Source organism: Cricetulus griseus, chromosome 5 (assembly GCF_003668045.3).
Source record: "Cricetulus griseus strain 17A/GY chromosome 5, alternate assembly CriGri-PICRH-1.0, whole genome shotgun sequence".
Lineage (NCBI taxonomy): Eukaryota > Metazoa > Chordata > Mammalia > Rodentia > Cricetidae > Cricetulus > Cricetulus griseus.
In genome coordinates this window covers 77,210,951-77,235,081 of record NC_048598.1, presented here as the reverse complement: position 1 = coordinate 77,235,081, position 24,131 = coordinate 77,210,951, and the positions used below count along the sequence as shown (strand labels likewise).

Here is a 24,131-nt window from a genome sequence, read left to right as displayed (position 1 = left end):
ACTCTAGGAAACTAAACTTTAGATCAATGTCAAGACTTGATGTCCTCTCCCATCACTAACTTTCTGAGAGAAACACCACCAAAAAATTAGCCATTAAACTAACTGCCTATCATACAGACTACATCTCTTCTGTGTTCATCCTAACACTCCATACTGGAAACTTTGTATCAACTTGATCCAAACTAAAATCACTTGGGAAGAGGGATCCTAACTTAAGGAACTGACTCCATTAGGCTGGCCTGTGGGCACATCTGTGGAGCTTTTCCTTGGTTAATGATTGATGTAAGAGGACCCAGCCCACTGTGAGCAATTCCATCCCTGGGCAGGAAGTCCTCAGGTGTATAAGAAAGCGGGTTAAGCAAAAGCCAGTAAGGTTAAGCAAAAGCCAGTAAAGAGTGATCCTCCACTGTAATACTTCAGTACTTGCCTCAAGTTTCTCCCCTGGCTTTCCTTCATGAGACTATAAGCTATAAATGAAATAAACCCTTCCCTCTCCAAGCTTCTTGTTTGTTTTCTTTTGTTCTTTGAGACAGGGTTTCTGTGTAACCTGGGCTGTCCTGGAACTCATTCTGTAAACCAGGCTGGCCTCTGCCTTCCCTGGGATTACAGGTGTGTGCCACCACTACCTCATGCTCTCCAAGCCTCTTTTGGTCAGTGCTTTATCTCAGCAACAGAGATGTAAACTAGGGCACATCCCACTCCCAAATTCCATCAAACACTTTAATACATTAATATAAGTGATCTCTGAGCTCACCGGACATGCTTGATGTCCTTCAGTACATCAGACTCAACATAGTCAAATTCTATCTCCTCTCTCCCCCTCATTTAAAGAGTTCTCAGGAGCTGATTAATGGAGTTACAGCCATTCACACGGGAAACTAAATCAAACTGACATCTGAAACCCTGCCAGGCTTGTTGACACTGTATTTCTACTTCTCAAAATGGAGAACATATTCAAATTAGTTCAGAAATGAATTTTTTTAAAAAAGCCTTGGCTTCCCACTCCCTCACACACAAATACATAGTACACATACAATAAAATACTAAAACCCAACAATCATCATCCAGACACATTCAATCCACCAGAGCCACAAAAGCTTTGAATGTGGCCCAACATACCATAAATTCACTTAAAACGTGGAAGGATTTTTTTTTCCTTTTTCTTTTTGGTAACTCAACAGTATGCTTCTTAAGCATGAACTTTGTAGAGTCAAAATGCCAACAGGTTGGGCACGCCCTAGTTCTACCACCCCACCCCATGCCCTTTCCCACACAGTCCTGCTTCCTGCTCTACTCCCTCTGATGGAGGTGATTGTTTTCCTATTTGGCACAACCACGTGTCTAAACCTTCAAAGTGGCAGACACCATATTGTTAAATCTTTTCTTCTTTCCTAGCAGGCTGAACTTGAGGCAAAGGCCACACACCGTATCTCTGGATGGTAATAGGAAGCACTAGCACAAGTGAATCCCGAAACTGTAGGAACTTCCTCCAACTCATCCTCCAGCTGGCTGTCAATTAATATCCTAGAATACAAGCCTAATCGGGCCCCTCTTCAATGTAGTTTATCAAGACTTTACTTAGCACATGAGACCATTCATCAGGTGACCCTAATCTTCCTTTTAAGTCCCATTTCTTACCACTGTTAATCTCACTTTCTAGCCCTTCACCAGTCCAGGTTACTTAACATTCCTCACCCACATCAAGCTGTCATTAATACTTTGTGTTTCAGGAACTTTTTCCCAAGGAAAAAAAAAAATCTACCTCCTCTTTATAGGGCCCCACTGATAAACCACAATACAATTCCACCAAAGCCCAACTCGAGGAACCAACAAGTTTACTGGATTACCTATAGAGCATGGATGGAGAGTTAAATAAAGGAGAACGGATCACCCCAAAGCAGTCAAATGGTCCCATCCCAGTGTGTAAGTCTCATAGCTGCACAGATGGAATTTCCCTTCAGTTGACCTTCCACAGTCAATATACTCTAGCACCTCTCCGGAAACCATGTACAATGGTGGCAGAATTATAGACAGCTAAGCTGGGATGTGCCAGCAGGAGTAACCTGGGAGATGAGAAGCAACCAAGGACTCTCCCCACCACCTCCTCCTATGAGGGAAGGAAACAGTCAACTGGCCCAATCTCCAGGGTCTCCTGCAAGTAGTTAGAGCTGTTCTGATGAAGACTACGGCTACTATGCTTAGAGGATAGTGTTCAATACTTTTGTTCCTTACATATCCAGCCTTTCCAGGAAGCATTTCCAGAGCATTCTACTTTCAGGAAGTTGGATGCTAATTGCTTATGGAAGTCCCCACCCCACTAGACAGGAAAGCATTGCCATTCAAAAATAATACATCCTGAGAATTTCATAAATTTAATACATTCTTCTGAGACCTCTTCATTTGTGTCCCATAGCCAGAGCCAGTACTTCCATTTCTTTTGTATTTAAAAAGGAACTCTAGTAAGATAACTAAGCAAATATTCCTATCACCATCCTGAGCCTACAAATACATACACTAACCAGCAGAAACAGCAAAGCTGCACTAAGAATACACTAACCAGTAGAAACAGCAAAGCTGCACTAAGACATAAAAGCTAGCACCAATGCTACCAGCTGAAGGGGGTGGCTGCAGTCCACTAACTCCTATCTATGTCAGCAAAGTCAGTCCTCCAATGTGCAGCTCTGTAAAACAGAGCAGGAGGCAAACCCTCACTCATGCCAACTTCTAACTATAATACCAGGTCAGTACATCTTATTAAATGAGTGATACCTCAGTCACACCTACCACTTTCATGGAGTGACCCACAATCCTCCCATCTCCCAGACCACGTGACAGTCAACTAGCTATGAATTCCAGGATGATACCCAAGTCTTTTCCTCCCTCTCACTGATCTATTCTGGGCCCTATTATCTCTCCTGAATCACACCTCAATCTCACACAATCCTGTTAAAATGGTAACACTCTGGGAAGTCTGGAGAGAGGCCCTGAGAATCCGAATCTCTAAAAGCTCCCAGGAGCTACTGGTCCAAACAGCACATTTCAAGGAACAAAGCTCCAGAAATGCTGTCCTGGAATAAAAACTAAATGACCATCAGTCGAGAATTTTCTAAGTCCAGGTTTCTCTGAGAGGTAAAAAACTGAACTAGTGGTGAGCAGGGGCACAGACCAGTAATTCATTTAACACTAGGGAGGCTGGCCAGGGTTACATAAAGAAACCCTATCGGAAGGAATGGGGTAGGGAGCAAGGAATGGTCTAGATGCACTCTGATATCTTCCAGTGCTAAGACTCTAAACCCCTGGATGTCCCCAAGGCTGTCACCCAATTTACACCAGTGAAGCCTGGCAAAGCTTTATGTTTTAGTGAACATTACACTGGAATCATCATGTTCACCCAGTTTTGACTTGATAACTGTCAACAAACAATGCTGGTCTATTCTTAAAACAAAACAACAACAACAAAAAACTGGTTCTATAAGAAAGAATATACTGTGTATGAATTAAGTATAAATGATAAATGTGCATATCAAAGTACATTAGAGATAAATGAACACTATGCCTTTATCCACCAGTATTATCTGGAGGTAGATGCCAGCTGGGCTAATCTGTCAGTTCCTTAACATCAGGGCTGCAAACCACTTTGTTATTTGTATCGAGGGAAGAAGGAGCGATAGCAGCTCCAATGCTCTATTAGTTACCAGCTGACTCAGGGAAGATCACAAGTACCCTGAACATACAACACAACCACTGCTTTCAGAAATGGTCTTTTGTGTGGTGTCTATAGAACAACCTTGTCCTCTTAAGCAGTTCCAAGATACACACTTACAGAGTAAGGGTTCTGTATTAGAGAACAAGGGCTCATTGAGCTTCTGCTTTATAATCACAAGCGCCTGTACCTGTTCTTCTTATGATCACACCGCTGATAACCGTCCATTAATACATCCCATGAAATCAGCCTGTCAGGTAGGGATACCGTGGTAATGAGTCAGCTAAAGTCTCTGTAAACATTTCCAGAGGGCAAATAGGTGTTAATGGTGGTGAAAAATGTATATTGGCAGATAATTAACCTGAATGCTGATTAGTCTGATTTATACGTATTCTCATTTGACTTAGAAGCATAACTTATTTTTGTCAGACAGGATCGGAAATATTTTTTGATATATGTCAGAATTTTGCTGCTAAATAGAAAAAAGCAAAAGGAAGTTCTTCCAGGGCTGTCATTCACATTACTACATACGGCAGTATTTCACAGAGCCAGCAAGATAATTCTTAAGACCTCATTAGTAAAGACTTCACCTTGCCAATGAAAGCAGAAAGTTGTCCTCCTCTACTTGCTGTCAAATGCACACAAACATACACATACATACATACATACACATGTATATTAAGCATATATATACTCATAAATACATCCATATACAAACAGACACATATAGGCATGCATACCTACACACACATACATGTACACTCACACATACATGTACACACATACACACCCTACCATGTGTTCAGTGCAGGTGTTACAGCCAGGAGGGGAAAGCCAGTAAGTTGGTTCTGCTTATGTGAACACCTAAGAATTGTACCTGTTCCTAGTCAACAAAATAAAGAAAAGAATATGGCCCACGAAGTTTCAAACAATAAAAGTCCAAGAATATTTTTAAGGTACCAGTTCATGACCAGTTTGTTATTATTCAAATTTTATGTTAATGTGGTCAATACATGGCATTAAAATGCCTTCTTTCAAAAGATAAACATAGCATTTTCCATAAAGATTCATAAGCCCATATAAAAATAAAACATGACAGGCCTTAAAAAAAAGAAGAGAATATCTTTCAGTATAACAGGGACAGCAGCAAGGCTTCGGGGCAACCTCAACATGCACACATTCACATCTAACCAAAAGAGCAAAGTTAATAGATGCTCCCCAGAACCAAGACACTAACCAACCATGATATAAAAGCACGCCCCAAATAATTCAAACAAATAAAAATGCCTACATGCCTAGGAGTGCACTTGGCCAATTTAAAGATGAAATTGGAATGGCTAGCCTGGACCTTGGACCAAAACATACAGTCACTCTTAACAAGTCAGGATGCCAGAATTAAGGCAGCATTATTCCTTCTGGCCCCTCACTTCCCCAGAGCACACCCCCTCCTTTTCTGCTATTAGTGTAACCTGTGAAAATCATACCTCCTTTAAAAGTATTACCTTTAAGTTGTAAATGTTACCATACTTCCAAAAAGTGCCCTCAAGTCTACAAGTATTCCAAACATCGTTGGCAGATCACATCAGCCACTCTGATTAAAAACACCTTTGATGTCTTAGATATTCAATAGTAACTACTGACTGAATTCGGTCCTCCAACAAGGAGCATCAGGGCCAAACAACAGTATATCCCATCTTCCTTAATGAGCCCCAATTAACACTCATTAACATCTGTGGCAATTTACCTTTGCCAAAAATAATAGAAACACATTATGTTTATGTAACATCTCACAGTTTACAAAGCACTTCCACATATATCCTCCAAGCTCAATCTCACAAAGTTCTTCCAGATGGATTTCTTTAATCACCTTTTCTTCCTGGGACAAATGAGGCTGAGGGAGGTTAAAGCACTTACAGGTATCATGTCAGGTGAGAGGCTCACAGTCAAACAAAGGCCTCCAGCTTCTCAGTAAATGCTCTTCCCACCAAAAAGAAAAACTTGGCAATGTGTGGCTAACTAGTACCTGGTGTGTAACACTGTGTCCCTAGGCACTGTCATTCACATCCCATTTGATCCTCAACAACCTTAAGCAGTAGAAAGTGAAAAGAGCAGGGCAAAGCTCAAGCCCAGAACCCTAAAGAGTTCTAAGTCTGTACTTCCTAAAAACAACAAGAGGACACTTACTAGTGAACTAATTAACTCTGGCATCAGATACACAGATCTAAATTTTACCTCTGCCTTGCTCTCTATACAAATCCAGACAGACTGCAAACCAGTAAACCAGTTTGCATATCTGCAATACTGAGGAGTAACATTATCTACCTCGTGGGGTTATGATGAGGACTAAATTAGCTAATATTTATAAAGAATTTGATACAAGGCCTCAAACTGTGATGTATTTGCTAAATAATAAACTACTATACATTTTTAAAACTATACAGCAGCATACAACAATGCTGAGGCAGTTTAAATATGTGACCTCGGGTTAGGAAAGAAATGTTATTTACTGTACTGGTTAGTATTTGTCAATTTGCCTTAACACAAAGGCCTGAGAGCATGTTTCTGGGCATTCCTTGATTTATGACTGATATGGGAGGCCCAGCCCACCGTGGGTGGTGCCACCCTGTGCCAGTAAACAGCATTCCTTTTGGCCTCTGCTTCAGTTCCTACCTCCACATTCCTGCCTCAGAATCTGTTCCCCTTCCCCCCCATTTCCCTTCATGAAAAACTGTAAGCTGTGAAATGAAATGAACCCTTTCCTCCCAGAGTTACTTTGTCATGGTCTTTATCACAGCAGTACAAAGCAAACAAAAACACTTGCATATAACTTAAATCAGTTTGTCAACTAAAGTTTTATTTCACTTAGTATCTCAGAGCAATAGGTCTGAATATTTGTCTTTAAAACATGGATATATTCAACTCTAAAGTCTACTTCCAGCAATGGTAACTTGGAATATCAGCAAAACAACTAAAAGCCCATGACCAACTGTAGTGGTGTGCACGGGAATCACAGTACCTAGCAGGCTGAGGCTGGATTGCTCCAAGTTCAAGGTTAACCAAGGCTACACTGCAAAGACCTTGGCTAAAATAATTCTGCAGAAAAGAAACCTACTTCTCTACCAAGTAATAATTATGATCAGTTCATGATCACTATTCATGGACCTCCTTCCCAGGTCAACCAGAGAAAACCTCAAAGCTCCAATGGCAGCCAGGCCTACTAATTTCAAAAGGTGGCTTTTGTAAAGCCAAAAGACCAGTGGCCATACAACTTATATCTTGTGGATACTTAAGAATTAGGAATTGGTCTCCAGACTATAAAAATGATAACAGATGCTCTAATTTGAATCATCTACTTTAACATCATTGCTTCACCCTTCCTCCATCCCCACTAAAAACCACTTCATCATTTCTGGGAATTCAAGTACAGCAGGGTCTAAGAGAACACTGGTCGTAGTATCACAATGCCCTGCTAAATCAAATCAGAGTTCTTTCAAATTACACTTTTAAAAATATGTAATTGTTTGTGGGCCCAGGTACAAACACACATGGAGGCCAAGGACAAGCAGGTGTTATCCTCAAAAACACCATCTAACTCCTTTCAAACAGCATCTCTGCTTGGCCTGTAGCTCCCCAATTAGGCTAGCCTGGCTGGCCACCACTGCCATACCCAGCATTTGAGGGTTCTAAGTGATCTGGCTTGGGTCCTCCTGCTAGAAAAGCAAGCACTTTACTGACCAAACCATCTCCCAGCTCTTAAATCAACAGGGGCTGGGGATGTCACTTCAAGTGCAATATACCCTGCCTAGCACACACGAGGCCCTGGATTCAATCCCAAGGACCAAAACACAGTAGTAATAATTATGATCAGTTCATGATCACTATTCATGGACCTCCTTCCCAGGTCAACCAGAGAAAACCTCAAAGCTCCAATGGCAGCCAGGCCTACTAATTTCAAAAGGTGTCTTAGCCTTCCTTTTTCTAAATTCCAAAGGTAAACCACTTGTATTTCGCAACAGCCATCAAGGTAATTCAGATTTCTCCAGAAAGTGAAATAGAGGAATTTTCTGTAATTTAAATAAGAAACTAAGATTAATGCCTAATCAAAAGGAAATTAGTCCAAGAGTTCAAATTTGAAACATAGAATCACGTTTTTAAATTTCCTTTAGGTGAAGGGAAGAAGGGATGGATATGGCCAAGGTACATTATATACATGAATGTATTTTTTTCAAATGCCGTTAGGGCCAGCAAGTCTGCTCAGTGAGTAAAGGTATTTACCATCACACCTGACAGCCCGAGTTCCATCCTGGGCCGCACATGGTAGAAGGAGAGAAGTAACTTCTATAAGTTGTCTTCTGACCTCCGCAAGGGCACATGCACATGTGACACAATAAATACTATGATAAAAATGTAAAAGCGACTTTGATAAATAAGTGAAAAAACTATATCCAAACAGTATTTACATTCCACCTGCAACCCAGCTCTCAACATAGCCACTCTTGGCACTCTGATATACTAAGGAATCCACAGAGGAGAGAATCTAATAAGGTGAGGGTGGGCAGTGGGGGAGGAAGCACGGGCCTTTGATCTCAGCATTTGAGAAACAGAGGCAGGCAGATCTCTGTGAAATTGAGGCCAGCCTGAACTACATAGAAAGTCCCAGGACAGCCAGGGCTACCCTGTCAAGAAAAAAAAAAAACGAACACCTCTGCAGGCACAGCACAGGGAGTACATATACATTCCACAGAAAATAAATCTTTTTTTTTAAGTAATGGTCATAGAGGAAATGAAAGCATAAAAACAAAAGCTATAGTAAATTGACTGAATAGCCTTCATTGTCTTATTTTTTCCTCAACAAATTCAAAAGTTACTAGACCAAAATTACTCCATAACATAAATCTGAATTTCCTATGGAGTTAAAAACAAGACTCTCTTGGGAACAGAGTAGAATTTTCAATGAGTAAAGAAGACAATAAAAAATGTGGGGACAACTTCCTATTTAATCAAACAACAGATGGATAACTAAAATTACAGCAAGAACATCAGAGAGGACTGGTTTCCAATCTCTGGATGAGGAAGGCATGCCTAAGTATGACAGGATCTCAGGACTCAGAGGAAAAGATCAGTAAGATGGGGATGGATAACAAAAGTATTAGTGATTTGGGAAACAAACCTTTTCCCTAAATGAACCTCCCAAAGAGATTTATAAATCATCAAGACAAAATCACCCACCCAAAACAGCAGATTAGTGACAAACAGGCACTCATACTAAAACACTAAGGTGTAAAAAAAATACATTCAAGTTAATACAAATAACAATTTGTTAAGGTTTTTTCTTCCTCAAGAAGAACAAGCATACACTTCACTCACAAATACAACCATGACTCCTGCCGCCACCTACCTAAAAACACAGTGGGGAACGTGTGTGCATGTGTGTCTGTGAGTACAAGCCTGCTAACTGAAACAGTATTTATGCATAAGAATTCCTTGTTATTTAAATCTGAATGTCAGTCCAGCCACACCATCTTTCTAAGAGACCATCAAGAGAAATTCTCCCTTGCTTCAGTCTCTGGAATACATACTAAATCTTCCAGATGCAATGTAACCTTACACTTTTGTACTTCTGCATTTTGAAAAAGGTTTCTATTCTCACACTAACAACAAACAGTAATCTTTAGGGAATCAATTGACTGAATAAGTTAACTTCTATACAGAAAGGTTAAAACTTTTGCTTACAGAAATGATTAAAATGGAGATACATTAGCAGAAAATCTCATACCCCTAAAAATACCTGGAAATCTGATTCCAGAGCTCACAAATTATATTTCTGCTACCACCAATCATAGATACCTCCCAAAGGATAGGTCATGATACAGACTTCAAAAATCAATACACAGAAGTACAAAGATCACTGAACAAAGTGTTTTCAACTGTTCAAATTACACAAAGACAGAACTGTGAACAGGTACTTCAGCAGAACTTAACACAGGTACTATTAGCTGAACAATTAACTTTAAATTAAAATATTTTAATTGAAATTATTAATAAATGTTACAGTTAATATGGAATAGTTTAGTACATGTATACTTGGAGAGAAACTTATCAAATCTACTCTAATTTTTTTCTACTGATTAAATGTTTTTTCGTTTTTGTTTTGTTTTTTCAAGACAGGGTTTCTCTGTGTTATCCCAGCTGTCCTCGAACTCAGAGATCCACATGCCTCTGCCTCCCCAGTGCTGGAGTTAAAAGCATCATTTCTTTTTCCAACATTTGCATTCTTCCAACTACTTCAACTTCAAAGTTGAAGCAAGCCAGCATTGATAATTCGAAAACTCAGCCTCTTCTCAGCAACCTGTTATAAGTTCTATCCTAAGTCTCCCAATTGGTAGGTAGCATCAAGGATGAAATCTAATTTCCCTCTGTGCAGAGTACCCAGCTGGCTGCTTCTCAGTTACAGGTTCTCCCTTACAGTCTGTCACAGTGATATGCCACCTCTCAAAGGCACTGATTAGAAAGAAATGTGTAAAGAACAGTTTTTAAACCTTCATGTTGAATAAAACAAAGAACATCTAAAAATTGTTAACCTTACAAGTTCACAATGTGGGGGAAAAGGAACTGGAGCACCTATCAAAATCTGGGCATGCTCTTAATTCTGAAACTGACTTATTATCACTTACCACTGATCATTAACTACAATACCTGTGAGTTTACGGTCCCCAGCTAGTAAAATACAGCTGGGCTAAATTATCTCAGTTTCATGAATTCCATAATCTGATCAATGTAGTGGGAATTTTTGTTTTCTTTTGTGGTTTTCCTGCCATCGGTAGGTACTAGTACAGGCACAAAGCTCACCTTGAATTACAACTAACCAACAAGACATGGAGACTGGCTCAGTGGTTAAGCACATCTGTTGTTCTCCCAGGAGACCCAGATTCAGTTTCCAGCACCCACACTGTGGGCAGCTCACAACTGCCTGTAACAGTAGTTCTAGCATGTCTGGTGCCCTCTTCTGGCTTTTATGGGTACCTACACACATACAAACACACACTCCTCTCTCTCTCTCTCTCTCTCTCTCTCTCTCTCTCTCTCTCTCTCTCTCTCTCTCTCTCTCTCTCTCTCTCATACACACATACCCATAAAACAATCTTAAAAAAATAATCAACTGGCAAGTTTTGAACAATGAGGTCCCTCTACATGTAATATTACAGTAAGCTGGATAAACCAGATTGTGAAGGAAACTTTATGAATCAATTAAGAAAAGAATTTAACTTCACTTCTAGCATGCCAGATTCTATTTTGGAAAGTTATTAATGATGGAGAGGATAAATAAAACATTATTTATCTTCTTTTGTCTGAATCCTATCCAAACAGAAGCCTGCTTTGACTGCAAATCTTAATATATTAGATGTAAGCCCTTTCTAGGTGAGCTGACAGTTTTGAACCAAAAATACAGCACTCCAAAAAAAAAAAAAATGACAACTTTAAAAATCTATCTAAAATTAAGCCTGCCAATAGAGTCTCAGATGTAAGAGTCAGAAGAGATAGATAGTGGACTTACCCTACTTCCAAGCTCATTGTTTTACAGATAAGGAAATCACAGCCCAACATACATTAAAATGAATACTCAGGCAGGTCTGGTAGCTCACACCTGTGACCCCAGCAGGGGCAAAACACAAAGATCTCATGTTCAAAAGCCAAACTAGGCTACTTAGCAAGACCTGACTCACAAAAACAAGGGCTGAGGATATGGCTGAGCAGAGTAGCACTCCTGTCTAGTATGTATCAAGAGCTTTGGAGTCCATCCTCAGCATCAGGAAGAAAAAAATAAATGCCCGAATCATATCAAGTTTAACAACTCTCAGAACAAACTGGATTCTCCAAAACACAGCACCAGCAGACTATGAAACAGGAGGGGGCTTTTTTACCCCCAGAGTTTTGTATTTTGATAAGAAACAGTTTACCTTACTCTGTCCCCCAAAACATACACAGAGCATCAGCCAACACCAAAAAAATACCAGATGTAGTGTCAACAATAAAGCTACATTTAGCCATGCCCTCAAAATACCTGAATAGGAAGGAAAAAAGAAAGCTCTCCCAAGAGATACAGTTCTCATAGTAAAGCACCAAAACTAAATCTGTTTATTTAACAAAAGATCTCAAACTCAGGACCAATATTGTATTCAGAAGTTAACTGAATACACAACCAAGTAATTATTAAATATGTAATGAAAACCAGCAAAGATCATGCTTACTGTTGCTACATTTAAAAACATGCCTGGTACTTGACAAGAAAGCCCAAATGCTAGAACCTATTAACCGGATGCAGGAACATGAAAAGACCCTGTCTCCAAGTGCTCTTCATCCAACATGTGGGTCAGAAATACTGACAAATTCCTTCCTGCTTGGAAAAAATGAGGAAAATGTAAAGGGAAAACAAAACAAACAAAACCTCTCATTCAAATACACTTATACTTTAAATTTCTAAACAGAATTTTCCCTGATTATTGAAATGGTTCACAACTAAATTATATTTAATTTATAGTCAATCTTCAACTGAATGCATATATATAACTGGAAATGAAACTAATTTATCTTTAGTCAAGCTTCATTTAGAAAACTTTTATGCCAAAAATTTGGGAAATCTTTCCCCTTTTTACTGAAGTATTTGTGTTTTCAAACTATATTCTACATTCAAATAAAGTATTCTGCCCAGTTTTAACACACTGCTACAATTCAGAAGCCACTAGATGTACACCTCATTCAACAAGACTTTATTATTAAATGTCCTACAATGAATAAAAGCAGTAACAAATATAAAAATACAAGGAGAAAATATTTCAACACAAATACGTAGGACAACTATGCTTTGTTTCCATCCAACATACTATAAAGGGTTGCAGGACAATTCATAATTACAAGAAAACTATCACATCCAAAATATTTAAACTCTACTTCGTTAACTGGTGACCACTATCATGCTTGATAAAAATTACTATATGACATAACTTGAAAGAGCTATTTCATGGCTAACCAGATATCCTAATGTTCTTTAATCACAGTACCATTAAAGCCCATTCTTTCCAGACCCTTGAGTTTTCAGCTTACTAGAATTTTCTAAATCCTTAATTGAGGCTTAATGTAAATCTAAACAGGCAGTCAAATAGCCTTAGGCTAAAAATACCTAAAACTCCACGTGGCAGGTGTTTGGTGTGTGGTTTTTTGTTGTTGTTTTCACCAAAGGTAAATACAAGAGTCTGCCTTAGAAGGGACAAGGACACTATGCAGAGCTAAATCCTCAGTGCCAATCAGAAGGAGAGGGACCCTATGTGGACCCTCAGTGTCAGTTAGAGGTATGGGGCCACCAGTCTGGATCCAAAGCCTGAGTGCCAGTGATTCAGCAGATGGATGTGATTAAAGGGCGGGGACGGCTTCAGGAGGCGGGTGGAGGAGGGCTTATCTGCCCACACTGTCAGGAGACATTTTGATAAGACCTCTTTCTAATTTTCACAAATGCGGGGTGTTTTTAAAGAGACAGTTTTCCCACTGAGTGGACTTTCAGAGTTCATAATTAAGCCTCCTCCTGCCCAGCAGACTGAATGCCATGAAATGTGACACATAACAAAATCATTAAATGTAAGATGCCTCATTTGACAGATGTCTCATTAAATTAATCTCAAAGTTGAGGTAAGAGAGGCCTTTGAAAAAAGGCGAGCTATTAACTCTAGGAAAACTTTGAGGGAAAATTGTTCTCTAAAAGTCCACAGAGCTCAGTCACGTGAAAGAGAAGATATTAATAGTATGTGGCACATCTGAAATCTCCTGCCATGGGAGAAATGCCTCTGTGTGCGTGTGTGTTTAACACATCCCTGGGGACCCAAACAGGATGGAAGTCAAAAGAATCAGGACAAACTCCACCAGCTGCTTAACAAACTACACAAATTTAATTCATATGTTAAGCAAAACTACCAAGATCTATACAAGGCATGCATCCTCTATGATGTCAGGGAATGTTATCTTCCTAATAAACCAAAAGCTAAATTCAATTTTATAAGGCGACAGTAACAAACACATCTTACACAACCATTTAAGGCAGCTGATTTGACAATCTATTTGGTTTCCTGCTGGCAGTGTGGATTGACCTATGAGCCTCACAGGCTAGGTGTATACCCTTGATTAATCTTACTTACCTCAGCAACGAGCTAACTCGTGTAACCTGAGACTTCCCACAGACTGATCTAGCCTATCTCCTCTCTACACTCATTTTTTAAGTACAAAACCACCACCACTTTCAAAACACCATACTGAAATTCAGAGAATAAATGCAAATACAACCTAAGAACACAAAATGATACAATATCAATAACACACTATTTACTGTTAAGAGTAATGGTAATTCAAATTTCAAATAGACAAGCTCTGGGTAACTTCACTGCTTTAAAAGAAGTAGTCATAAAACCCACTCTTAAGTTATCTGTTTAGATAACTTCCCAATAAAGATTTAACAAACAAAAAAATACTTGTACAAAATTTAATCACTACATAAGCCTTATCAAGTTTAAATATCAAGATCTATAACCAGAATATTTAGAATGCTTTAATGCTTTCTGTACTGCTCTTACTTGTCAATCTTGGTTCTTTACATTTTTAAAGGCCATGTGATAAAAAACAGTCATCTGCACTTTCCAAGGAAGCACCCAGGACTGGCAGATAATAGCACCTCATTACCAATAAACACAGCATATTTTCTGAAAGCTCTTAACAGAAACTCAAGTGTAAATGAAATTCAGCACCAATTCATAGAAAGTGAGTTGAATTACACACAGAGGATCTTTGCTCCCTAGTCTCAGCTCTGCCAGGGGCTGAAAACCCTCAGCAAGAATCAGATCGTCAATGTGCCATCTCCATCTGAAAAGAGGACTGACACCAGGGACTCCTCCCTAATGGTTCTTGAAAAGACAAATGAGACCATTTATATGAAAGCCCTTTAATAGTTTTGAAGACAATAAACTCCAATGTATGGTTTTTATCAAACTATAGTTAAAAGATACCACACACTTCATATGAAAAACAAATATATGAACCTAACAAAGTGTTAAGAAAAAAAAAAAAAACAACCAAATAAATGAAAACCCTTTGTACTTAAAAGCACTACTGAAGCACACACTAGAATCACATGTTTAAACCACACTACTCAGTAGTGCTGTAATTATAGTAATAAGAACCTGCTTGTCAGTACACTGCTGATGCTAACCACCCCTTCTTGGTTACCATGTAGGAAATCATGTAAGGACTGAGCATTCCCAGAAGAGAGAAAGGATAGAAATATGAGAAGGGGAGGAGGCAGACTACCAAGCAACCCTAAGGAAGCCCACACAAACATATCTTCCAAGATTCACTAGGTGCCAGCTGTGCTCTCCATTTGGGCAACAACCTTTCACTGTTGCTACATCCAGCTTGAACTAAGCAGACTACTAGAGCAAAAATAAAAGTGATGAAAAAGATTTAAATACGAGTTTACTACTGCCCTATGACATATGCCCCAGGAGCCCTAAACAAAGCAGCTCATTCAGGCCTAGGCATTCATAACTTAGGCCAGGTAACTGAATTCCTGATTTTTTTTTTCTAACTTGAAATTACTCTTTCAGGTACAAGTTAAGATGTATGACTTTTTTAAGGAAATTAAACATTAGCATAATCAAAATCAGTGTAACATTAGATAACACCAATTGAATTTCCTCACATTTTAAAACTCAAAGAATGCTTTTGTGATAGGAGCAGTAACAATTTCAAACTAAGTTTTTGGTAATTGCAGTTAGATAGTATACTTCTCATCCAATAATGACTTCATGTAGAATTTAATTTTACCTTACCCAAATAAATATTTAACCATTCAAAGTAACCACAAATAGCTTTCAAAGCCCTTAAACAACCTGAGAAAGATGGTGAGTACTGAAATTTAACAGTGACCCTCAAGAGAACAGAAGTCCTCTGGTGGACAGAAGCGTTGTGAAAATAAACAAAGTGGCTGAGAAGGTAAGAACTTGGAGAGGGACAATGTGCTCAGTTTGAATAGGAAAACATTGTTAGGCCATCTCAAACTTTTAGCTGTTAACTCTACTAGAAAAGACATGTAACAATAAATTCAAAACTAGGATATATGGAAAATTATTGCAGCAAATGGATACAGAATTTTCCAGTGCCTTCTTCAAGCTACTCATTTAAAACACACATGAATTATACTCTCCCTACAGAAAAGCACTGACAAAACACAACACTCTCCTTTTGGCTGTCCTATATTCCACTGGAGCACAGAAGCAATTTCTAGGAATCTCGTCACTCGTCAGTCCGGGGTAAGCCTTTACCATATGTCCTGACAATGTTCATATATATATATGGGACCACCCTCCAGCAGTGCCCTTCTGTTAGTAACACACATCCTTGTGAAAACTGAAATAGCATCTAGTGATGCTGAGTTTTATTCTATGACAATTATCAGTTCAGTCATGTTCAGTACATTGATTCAGGTTTAAAGTAAGTCCAGCTTTGCTTAAATGCCAAAATAAGCAGTTGCACACCTTTGCAACAACCAGATACCTTCCTTCTAGAACACATGGACACAGGCTTCACTTCAAGAACAGGCTGTGTTCTTGAATACTAATTTGTGTGGAGCATCCTCAATTTATTGGTTATTTTTATGAGCATATACACTGACGCCTGCATCTATTTATGCTGTGCTCACAAAAATAAAGCAGTAGGTTCTGAAGGAGGTAACAATTACTACTTCTCATAAACAAAAAGATTAAAATAACCACACCAGAAATTTAAGATTTAACCAAAAATCAGATCACTTTTAAAATGAGATGAGTATGAAGAATAAAGACAAATTGCTTATAGCCCACTCAGAACATTTTAAACACTACGGAAAAGACAACCAAAGAGAATCCCAATAAACTTCAGAACTGTGACATCCAACCTTTCCCACAAGTATTTATCCTGATCAACCTATCCAGTCGTGAGCAAACGGAAAGAACAGCTTCCTCCATATATAAAAGCATGCTCAAATATTTTCCATTGCATATACCTTGCTTTATAACCATTTCCCTCTATGTATTAAGAAAGGTTATCATTCTCATCTTAAAATAACCTCCCTTCCAAGTGTGATTACTATTTGATGCTTTTGCAAAGAAATATTTCACAAGTTACATGAGCCGTGAAAGAAAAAGACACAGTTGTTGTTCCCTACACTTTTCTGGGAAAAAAAAAAAATTAAAGGTGTATCATCCATTAATATACTATCTCCAAGAAAATGCTACTGTATTACAATTTGGTTTATGAGGCAAATATTAATCAAAATAGCCACTTAAGTTCAGAAAAACTTCAACAAAACTTAGAGGAACACCTCTTCCAGGGATGCTGTCTTGCATATTTCAATATGGGTGTTAGAGACAACTAATTCATGCAAACTAAACTGCAACTAAGACACAAGAGGAAGAACAGCTCTGGAGTCTTGAGGCTGTTAGCCTTATTTTTCATACACACCTTGCAATATAACACCTAGAGTTTTAGCCCTCCTACATTATTTTAAACAAAGAGAACTCTAAAGCAGAGGGAGAACACAAGTGGCTCACAAAGCTCAGGTACAATAACCAGCACCCATGTAACTCCATAACTTGGTTCCAGCCAAGCCTCTTGGACAGGTACTGAAAACGCTAGACAAGAGTCGAGTCATATCAGAGAGGCAGTAACCACCAACACGATGAACTCTAGTCTGTTTCAAGTCCTGTCACAGTTCTGACAACAAAGACAGGGTAAGCAGGTGTCTAATAGGACTCAGAGAGTAAACAAGCATGGCAGGCAGTGGAACAAACAAGGGCATCAGTTGACAAGAGCCACGCTCCTGGCAGCCCACACTCTGTCTACAAAAGGTAAACTACGGGCAGCTGAATATAGGCAAGGCATCCTCTGTCCATATATACATCAGATAGTTTCCTGAAATTCCAAACTGCCTGCAACCCAATGAGCCAGAGCAGAGGCTTGGAGGAAGCATCTTTACACAGGTGTTAACCTGTTTCCTGTATTCCAGATGACTTTGTCACCTCACCCACCTGGTTTACAACCTCAGCCCTGGACACTCAACTAAAACTTGCAGATTTAAAGAATGCTCAATTTAGTACTTACACAGATGGCAAGTGAACAAGCTAGAAAGGGGTGTCAGACAGACTCACCAGCCCCCCTGAATCATTTATCGGTCCCTGCCAGGGTTGGAAACCACACATCAACGCGCAGGTAACTTCTTACCTGCATAGAATCTGATGAGGCAGCCAATCTCCGAGTCCATGCCTTCCTCCTGCACCCTCCACAGCTCCCCGAATCCCAGTTGGAAGAGGTAGTCATTTTGGATCTGCAATGGCTTCTCGTCCGCCTCTAGGCGCCGGGTAGTCTCTCCATGAAACTGTACATACAGGGAAGGCGGCGAAGTCGTCTTTTGCGCGGTTTCCCGGATCCTCCCCGGAGTCGACAGAGGACCGGCCGGAGCTGCAGCTGCCACCGCCTTGTCCTCTTTGGGACCCTGGCTGGCCATCCCGCCCGTGCCATCGACACCCCTCGGGGCTTTCGGCTGCAGTGAAGGCGACGTCTTCGCGGAAGGCGGTTGAGGCTGCGCGGGGCGGCCGGGACGGAGGGGCGGCGGCCCGAGAGCCCCGGTCGAGACCAAGGCCGGGTCAGCTTCTAGCTCTTCGGACGAGGAGGAGCCGCCACCGCTGCTGTAGGGGTCCAGCCGGTCTGACACGCTCTCGGCGCTGGGGCTCAGGCTGAAGCTCTCGGTGTCGGAGGCCGGGTGCGGGGCGCGGGGTGGGGAACCAGGGCCCCCAGCGAACAGCTCTCCGGGGCTGGAGTCCGAGGGCGCGGGGCTGGCGCGGGGTGCGCAGGGTGTCCAGGCGCCCCCGGGAAGCGGCAGATCGGCGGGAGGCGCTCGCGCTGGGCCCCCGACAGCACCGAGAGTGCCGCTCGAGGGCGGTGGCTCCACGTCCCTCCCGAGCCCGGCGTCCGGGGTCTGATCGCTGCCTGCAGGGGCGGCGGCGGCAGCGGGAGGCGGCCCCTGGCCCAGCACCTTCACCACCCCGCCGCCTTTGTGGCCCAGCTGCAGAAGCCGTGTCGCCACCTCGGCGGCCGTAGTGTCCAGCGTGCAGAGCACTGGACGCAGGTAGGACGAGGCCATGTGGCGGTCAAAGACGTGCACACAGCCCCGCTGGAGCTGGTGCCTCACCCAGTCCCTGTCCGACGGCTGCAGCTGCAGCAGCTGCCGGTGCTTCAGGAGCAGAGTCTTCCTGTCCAGGCTCCGGGTGCACAGAGACGCCGAGGCCGAGCAGGAGGCCGGGAGGCCGCCGGCGGCCGAGGACGCCGAGGACGGCGACGAGGACGCCGAGGCGGCGGCCGACAGATTTCTCTTCAGCCGCCCTCTCCTCAGCAGCAGCGAATTGGCGCGCCGCCGCCGGCCGCGGGCACCGGGACGGCCCCGCCGGCGCGGACTGAGGTGCCCCGCGCCGCCGCCTGCGCCCGGTGCCTCCCGCGCGCGGGCATTGGCCCCGGCGGCGCCTCGCAGGGGGCCTGCTCTCGCGCCGCGCCCGCCGTTCCCGCGCTCGCGGCCGCCAAGCTCAGCGCGGGAGCCGGACTCCGAGCACCCTCGCCGCCGCCGCCGCGCGGGGCTCGGTCCTCACCGCCGGGTCCGCGAGTCGCTGTGCAGGAGCTCCGGCGGCGGGCTCCATCGTAGCGGGGCTTCGCGTCGCCCCCCCAGCTCCGGAGGCAGCAGCGGAGGAGGAGGTGAGACGAAGGTGGGAGACGGCAGCGGCGGCGGCGGCGCGCAGAGAAGGGAGAAGCCGATGGCGTTCGGCGCGGCCGTTCCAGAGGATTATGTGGCGATCCGGAGCATTCCGTCGGTGTCTCGGTGTTCCATCCCGCCGCGCGCCCGCCGTTTCGCCCGCCACGCCCCCCCCACGCCCTCCCCGCGGGTCGCGGGCTCCCCAGCGCCAGGCCCCGCCCGCCGCCGGACAGCCTCAGCGCCCTAGAGCTGCGGCCCAAGCTCTGCTCATGAATATTAATGAAGCGCGGGAAGGCGGGTGGGGCGGAGTTGCTCATGAATATGCATTACCAGTGCATGACGCCATTCCTGGGCGGAGCAGGGAGAGCGGGAGTCTAGGGGCGGAGCCTTAGGGTAAACAAACTGACGCGTGCGTACGGGGGCGGGGCGGGGCTTTTTCCCAGGAGGTTTCTCAGCGGACCAGAGGAGAGGTGGTGTGAGGTGGCAAGAGGGACCGGCAATGCACTGTGGGGGTTGTAGTTCAGATCCCGGGGGCGCATGCAAGAGAGACCAATAGCGAACTACAAGACCCAGCGATCGTCAGATTCTGCCCACCCTCACCGCCAGTCACTGGTGAGTATTGTGCCCTCTGCTGTTGTAATCTGCCGGATGGACGTTTTTCATTAACTTGCTGTTCACCAGCTTTACAGATGAGTTTTATTTTCCCGGCTAATTGAAAGTGAGGGCCTTCAGGGACTCTAAACTGTAGGCAGGGCTTTGTGTGAGACTCAAATACACAGTCCCTATGATCGCTGGCCCCGTCTTACTGACTTTTCCAAGGCCCATGAAGACTAGCAGCGTTTGCAGAGTCTCCTTTAGAAGGGGGTTGAACGTGCTTCGTGGAAACCGCTGAAATTAAACCCATCTTATCCCTCGCTTTAGGACAAAAATAGCTAAGGACTTGGTTGGAGTTTTGTATCCCGAGTGTCTAAGTTTAAAAGGAGGTTAATGACACAGAAAGCAATGGACGTAGAAGGAAATGGAGACAACGTGAGATAGTAGTAGATGGTTGTTTTCTCTTGGTTTCAGAAGGGGTGACTGAAACAAAGTCTCCCAATATAGCCTGCTCTCAAACTCCATTATTTCTTACCTCATCCTCCCGAGTGCTGGCCTCACCGCCTTTGCTGTATGTTTCCTGTTACAATGTATGATCTGAAAACTTACTTTTTTATTGGTTGAAACAAGCAGGTCTCCGGCAACTTACTATTTGAAATAATTTAGTAAACTTTGTTGAGTTGCCGCTCTCGTGGTTGCTTTATAAATCTAGATACTCGCATTTGAGTGTTTTAATTATGTATTATCCAGGACCTGCCTTCATTTCAAGAAACGTGGGCTGAGGAGAGAGAACTGGAACTCCTACCAAGGCACCTTGTTTTTAAGTTATCTACACAGTTTCACTGAAGCTGGATGGAGAAAGCAGCCGGAACAAAAAAATAATTTTTCAATAATTCTTGGAATTCCTAAAATATTATTTCCTATATTCTTTTAAAGTCCTATTTCTGGGGCTGGAGAGATAGCTAGGAGCATGGGCTCCACTTGCAGAGAACCCATATGAGAGCTCCCTCTGAGACAGTGACCTGTGTGATGCATAGACATACTACAGACCATCAGTCATATACATAAAAATCTTTTTAAAAAATTAACTTCTCCCTGGGACTAGGGAGACTAGGCAGACATATGTTATAGTAACATAATATATATACATATATGTATATGCACAAATATATATGTATATATAGGTATATGGACACATATATAAGTGTGTGTGTGTGTGTGTGTGTGTGTGTGTGTGTGTGTGTGTGTGTAGCTATAGTAAGCCCGAGTGGCAGTGCCTTTAATCCTAGCACTTAGGAGATAGAATGTCAGATGTCTGAGAGTCTGAAGCCAACCTGGTCTACATGGTGACACTCTGTCTCAAAAAAGAAGTTATAATTACCAGACACTGTTAGAGCAATGAATTAACTCACTTTATTAAATCCAACTTGATTGAATTTAGAATCACCAGAGAAACACTTCTGGCTGTGTCTTTAAGGGTGATTTCAGAGAGGTTTAAATGTGACCCGCTGTCTCATACTCCTGCCACAATGTCCTCTCTGCTATGATGCTCTCTACCCTCCAGCTGTGAGCCAAAATATGCCCTTGCTATTGAGGTGCCCGACAACCTTTTGTTAGGTGTTTTTAACAGCAATAAGAAAAGTAACTATCTCCATATAAAGAAAATTATCCTCACTGCATAGAAGAACAACAGGTGTTGGAGCTGGAGAAACAGCTGAGCAATTATCATCACCGGCTACTCAACCAGAGGACCTGGATCCTGAGTTCCAGCGCCGAGATAGTGTTTCACAACCTTGTGTAACTCTAGTTCCAGGGAATCCAATGCTTAGTCTAGCCTCTAGGGACATTGCATGCATGAGGTGCACAGACATACATGCAGGCAGAATACCCATGTGCATAGTAAATAAAATTGTCAAGAAAATGTGATATTGTGTTTATGATCTAACAAATAAAGCCTGCCTAAAGATCAGAGTGCAAAGCTAGCCACATTAGTTAGCCATAGAGGCCAGGCAGTGGTGGTACACACCTTTAATGCCAGCACTTGGGAGACATAGATAGACAGATCTGTCTATCAAGGCCATCTTGAGCTACATGAAATTTATCCAGTCTAAAAGAGAAACAGAACTCACACAAAGCACTTGGGATCCCACGAATTTATCCCAGTACTAGAGAGGAATATAAGGCTGGAGGAGATAGGAGTTCAGTGCAGTCTGAAGTTTGGTGAAGACTGATGCAGTCTGCAGTCACACTGAAGACAGGGTCACCTTTTTGGTCTGAGCATTGGTAGAGAGAGGTGAGAACTCTCTAGTGGCTTGGCCGCTTTGCTTCGCTGATCTTTGGCTTTAACCCCAATATCTGACTCTGAGTTTTTATTATTAAGACCAATTAGAATTAGTGCTACAAGAGAATATTTTTAAAAGCAGATGGAAAACAAATGCAATTTTGCCAGATTTTGTACATAGAATCTGTAATCTGAAAAATGTCCTACCCCAATAGTCTCAGGAATCCCACTGGCAGGGATAGCAGAATAGCAAGAAAGGACCACCACAATTTGATCCTAAACCTTCCTGAAGAGACTAAATAGTGATATGAAAGGAAAGAAAGAAAATGAGAATTCTGAAAGAGTAGACATCCTTGTAGCACCAGATAAAGCAGAACCCTGTAGTTGAAATAGCAAATTGATAAAGAGCAATGGAACTTAAGCATGGAGGTTTCTAGTGTCATAGAATATCACTCTGACTTCTTTACCAGCCCACACTATGCAATTGCTACGAATAAAAAAGAAAAAATTTTAATGTTTTCCAGGCAGCTTCGAATAGTTGGGGGTAGGGAAAGCATCACTGTAACCCCATAGCACATCACACTATGCCCTACCCTTTGAAGCATTCCAGGCATGCAATCTGCTGCTATTTCTGCCTAGCCACATTTTCTAAGCAATCACTTTGTTTTGGAGCTTGAAGCCAGGTCTTCCTGCTCCTCCTGAGCAGTCACACACAAAAAACAAAAAATGTCATCTTTGTTTTAATGGTCTCATGTGCATCTATGCCCTAGTGCACATACTGAAGACAGAGGACTAACCACAGGTGTAGTAAGCATCTACCATGTGTGTCCCAGGAATTGAACCCTGGTTGTCAGACTTAGTGGCAAGTGGTTTTATCTGCTGAGTCACGTCACCAGCCTCAAAGAATCACATCTTAAAAAGCTAAAAGATAATCCTGAAAAGAAACATCAGATGTAAAGGTTGTCAACTTGCTAAAATATTTCCACAGCTAAATTCAGAGAGCAAGAACACAATACTCCATTATTTTCTGCTGCAGCATGGTTTATAACTGACTTGCCGCTCTAGGTTAATCCTGGGTGCATCCTTACAGCTAAGATAAAAGAAACCACCTTTGAATTTATTTTGTATTAAAACAGTTGGAATTTTAATGGAAGCATGAATTGATAGCTGGGATAATTTCTATCTGAACTATTAAGGGCTCAGCTGTGTCCAGAAATAAACTCAGAAAGATACAATATACCATGTATTTAGTTTCTACATTATGAACAAGGAATCTAATTATAGCTTCACGTTTGTATATCCCTTGAGCTACTAGTGGTTTACCATCCTAAATTGCTCAGTCTTTACTCATTCTATTTTACTATGAGGGACCCATTTAGCAAATTACTGCTCTAGTGCACTAAATGGGTCCCAGGTGGCTAAACTGAATTAATATGTTTTCTGTTCAGTGACAAGATGAGACCGTGTGGTCTCTCTGAAGTCATCCCCTCCCTAATAAACTTCCAGTGTGAATTCTGTCAGGCTCTGAGATTGCGGCTGTCATGATTCATAGTCCTTTTTTATCAAGATGGCTTGATAACCTCTCAGATTTTAGAGAATCTTTTTAACACCGTAATCATCTCTATCTTTTTTTAATGTCTCTGTGTGTGTTATGCACACACTTGCGCTCATGTGTTCATGTGTGAGTTTGAGATGAAAGGGAGAGGGAGAGAGGGAAGGAGGAAGGGAGAGAAGGAGGG

At 42.2% G+C, this 24,131-nt stretch overlaps 1 protein-coding gene across 1 annotated transcript in view; it reads right to left on the bottom strand.

Moving 5' to 3' along the window:
• Phlpp1 (PH domain and leucine rich repeat protein phosphatase 1) overlaps window positions 1-19,598 on the bottom strand; it is a 197,280-nt gene extending 177,682 nt beyond the window's left edge. Inside the window, 5 exon segments of the mRNA XM_027417860.2 lie at window positions 17,999-19,181; window positions 19,184-19,227; window positions 19,230-19,273; window positions 19,275-19,419; window positions 19,422-19,598. Of these exon segments, the coding sequence (XP_027273661.2) occupies window positions 17,999-19,181; window positions 19,184-19,227; window positions 19,230-19,273; window positions 19,275-19,419; window positions 19,422-19,464 (1,459 nt within the window). The 5' untranslated portion in view covers window positions 19,465-19,598.
• Window positions 19,599-24,131: the final 4,533 nt, after the last annotated feature.